General features: G+C 32.9%; 1 protein-coding gene across 2 annotated transcripts in view; it reads left to right on the forward strand.

The window, feature by feature from the left end:
* dpp9 (dipeptidyl-peptidase 9) overlaps positions 1-1961 on the forward strand; it is a 41494-nt gene that overhangs the window by 12751 nt on the left and 26782 nt on the right. For both annotated transcript variants that reach the window (XM_015393112.1, XM_015393113.1), the window contains exon 7: positions 1024-1134. In XM_015393112.1, the coding sequence (XP_015248598.1) occupies positions 1024-1134 (111 nt within the window). The remainder of the gene's footprint in view (positions 1-1023; positions 1135-1961) is intronic.

Consider the following 1961-nt stretch of genomic DNA (forward strand, 5'->3'; position numbering starts at 1 on the left):
CGCCGCCTCGGCCGTATCTAGACCCACAGTGTGTTGCACAGACCACGCTTCAATATTGAGCATAAATAAAAAACACTGCGAAACACTGCTGCAGGAGGATAACCAGGAAGCGAGGTAGGAGGGCAAAATAGGTTTAGCGCCACCGCAGCACGGGAGGGAGAATTACGCCCAGGAGCAAATGGATAAAAATAGACCGGAGAAAAAAAAAACATGAATCAATGCATCGGATCGTCGGCTGTTGGATCGATGCATCGATACAAAACTATTATTATTTACACCCCTACTGGAGAGAACCCACGCATGCACAGAGAGAACATGTAAACTTTATGCAGAAGGACCTTGGGATAGGAATTGAACCCAGAACCTTCTTACTGCAAGGTAGCAGAGCTACACTGAGCAGCAAAAAAAAAAAATAGTTTTGAGATTTATCAAGTGTTGGAAATATTATTAAAAAAAAGATAAATGGAGTACTAGTAGGGCTGCAACTAATGATTATTTTGCAAATTGATGATCGGTCGATTGTTTTTAATCAGAAAGGCAAAGATTTATTAAAGAAAATTTTTTACGAAATTAAACAGGTGAAACAAACCTTTTCCACGAAAACGTTTTTTTCAAATGCAAAACGTTTTACAATCTTTGTATAGTTGCTGCTCTAAGTGGGTCGCTCTGTCAGCCAAAGACATGTTCTACAGTCTCTGTATCCCAGTTAACGATTAATCGATTACTAAAATAATCGATTATTTCAATAATCGATTAATCATAATAATTGTCTCAGCTTTAATTACTTGAATAATCTATGGCTGCAGAGGTATTGTTCATTTTAATCTTGTTTTTTGGAATAGATAAGACACCGTATGCACCTGATCAATATCCCTATTATTATCCCTAATAAAATAGAGGTTTGGTTTTGCAGTTTGTGTTTTTTAAATGCATCAGATATTATTTTTCAACCCAGCTGTTGTGAGCTGTAATGAGCACTGGTTTTACCGGAGTGTGCATCTGTTTGTTGTCTCTTGTTTCCAGGTTTAGACAATGTGAAGGAGGACCCAAAGTCTGCAGGTGTAGCAACATTCGTCATCCAGGAGGAGTTTGACCGATTTACTGGTTACTGGTGGAGTCCCTCCGCAGCAGAAGGTCATTAACTTGGAATACCAGTTTCTACCCAGTACTTCATTCTGCTGGCTTTCTCTTTGAATCATGGCTAATTAATTTAATTTCTCTGTTTGACTTTCTTTGCTCCGTTCATTGGTGAAATTAAACACATGGTGTATGTTTACCATAGAATAACAGCCTGAGCTGCAATGCATGAAATCAGTAAACATGTCAGCATCGCTAACATTGGTGTTCACTGAACGGGAGCTAAAGTATGGAGAGAAAAATGTTTCAGGATACAAAAAGAGAGTTAAAGAAAATGCTTTTTAAAATTGTAAATTTAAAAACCTTCTCAATAAAAAAATAATTTTTTGATAGTAACATATTTAAACATTTCAACAATTTTTTTTTGTTTGCTGTTTTGTAAATTTTATTCTTTCAAATATATTTTTTTAACTTTTTTTCAGATTATTTCAGATTTTGTTTATCTATTTCCTTTTTTCAGACTTAATTTTGTCAGACTTTATTTGAAATACGCAAGTTTTACTAATTGGATTCTTTTAAAATCTGTTTCTGAAATAAAATTAGAAATATAAAAATACTGAAAATATAACATTTGGAAATAAAATCTGAAAAAGTGCAAACTGTAACAATATTGGCTGAATTAGTGCATACACATCATAAATTAATCTAAAAAAAAACTCAAACAACATTTCAACCAATTTTTTTTAGTTTATTTTTGTAAATTTTATTCTTTAAAATGTTTTTAGTTTTTTTTTACTTTTATTCAGATTATTTCAAATATTTTTTTTTTATCTATTTCCTTTTTTCAGACTTAATTTTGTCAGACTTTATTTGAAATACGCAAA

Source organism: Cyprinodon variegatus, unplaced genomic scaffold (assembly GCF_000732505.1).
Source record: "Cyprinodon variegatus isolate N-32 unplaced genomic scaffold, C_variegatus-1.0 Scaffold625, whole genome shotgun sequence".
NCBI lineage: Eukaryota > Metazoa > Chordata > Actinopteri > Cyprinodontiformes > Cyprinodontidae > Cyprinodon > Cyprinodon variegatus.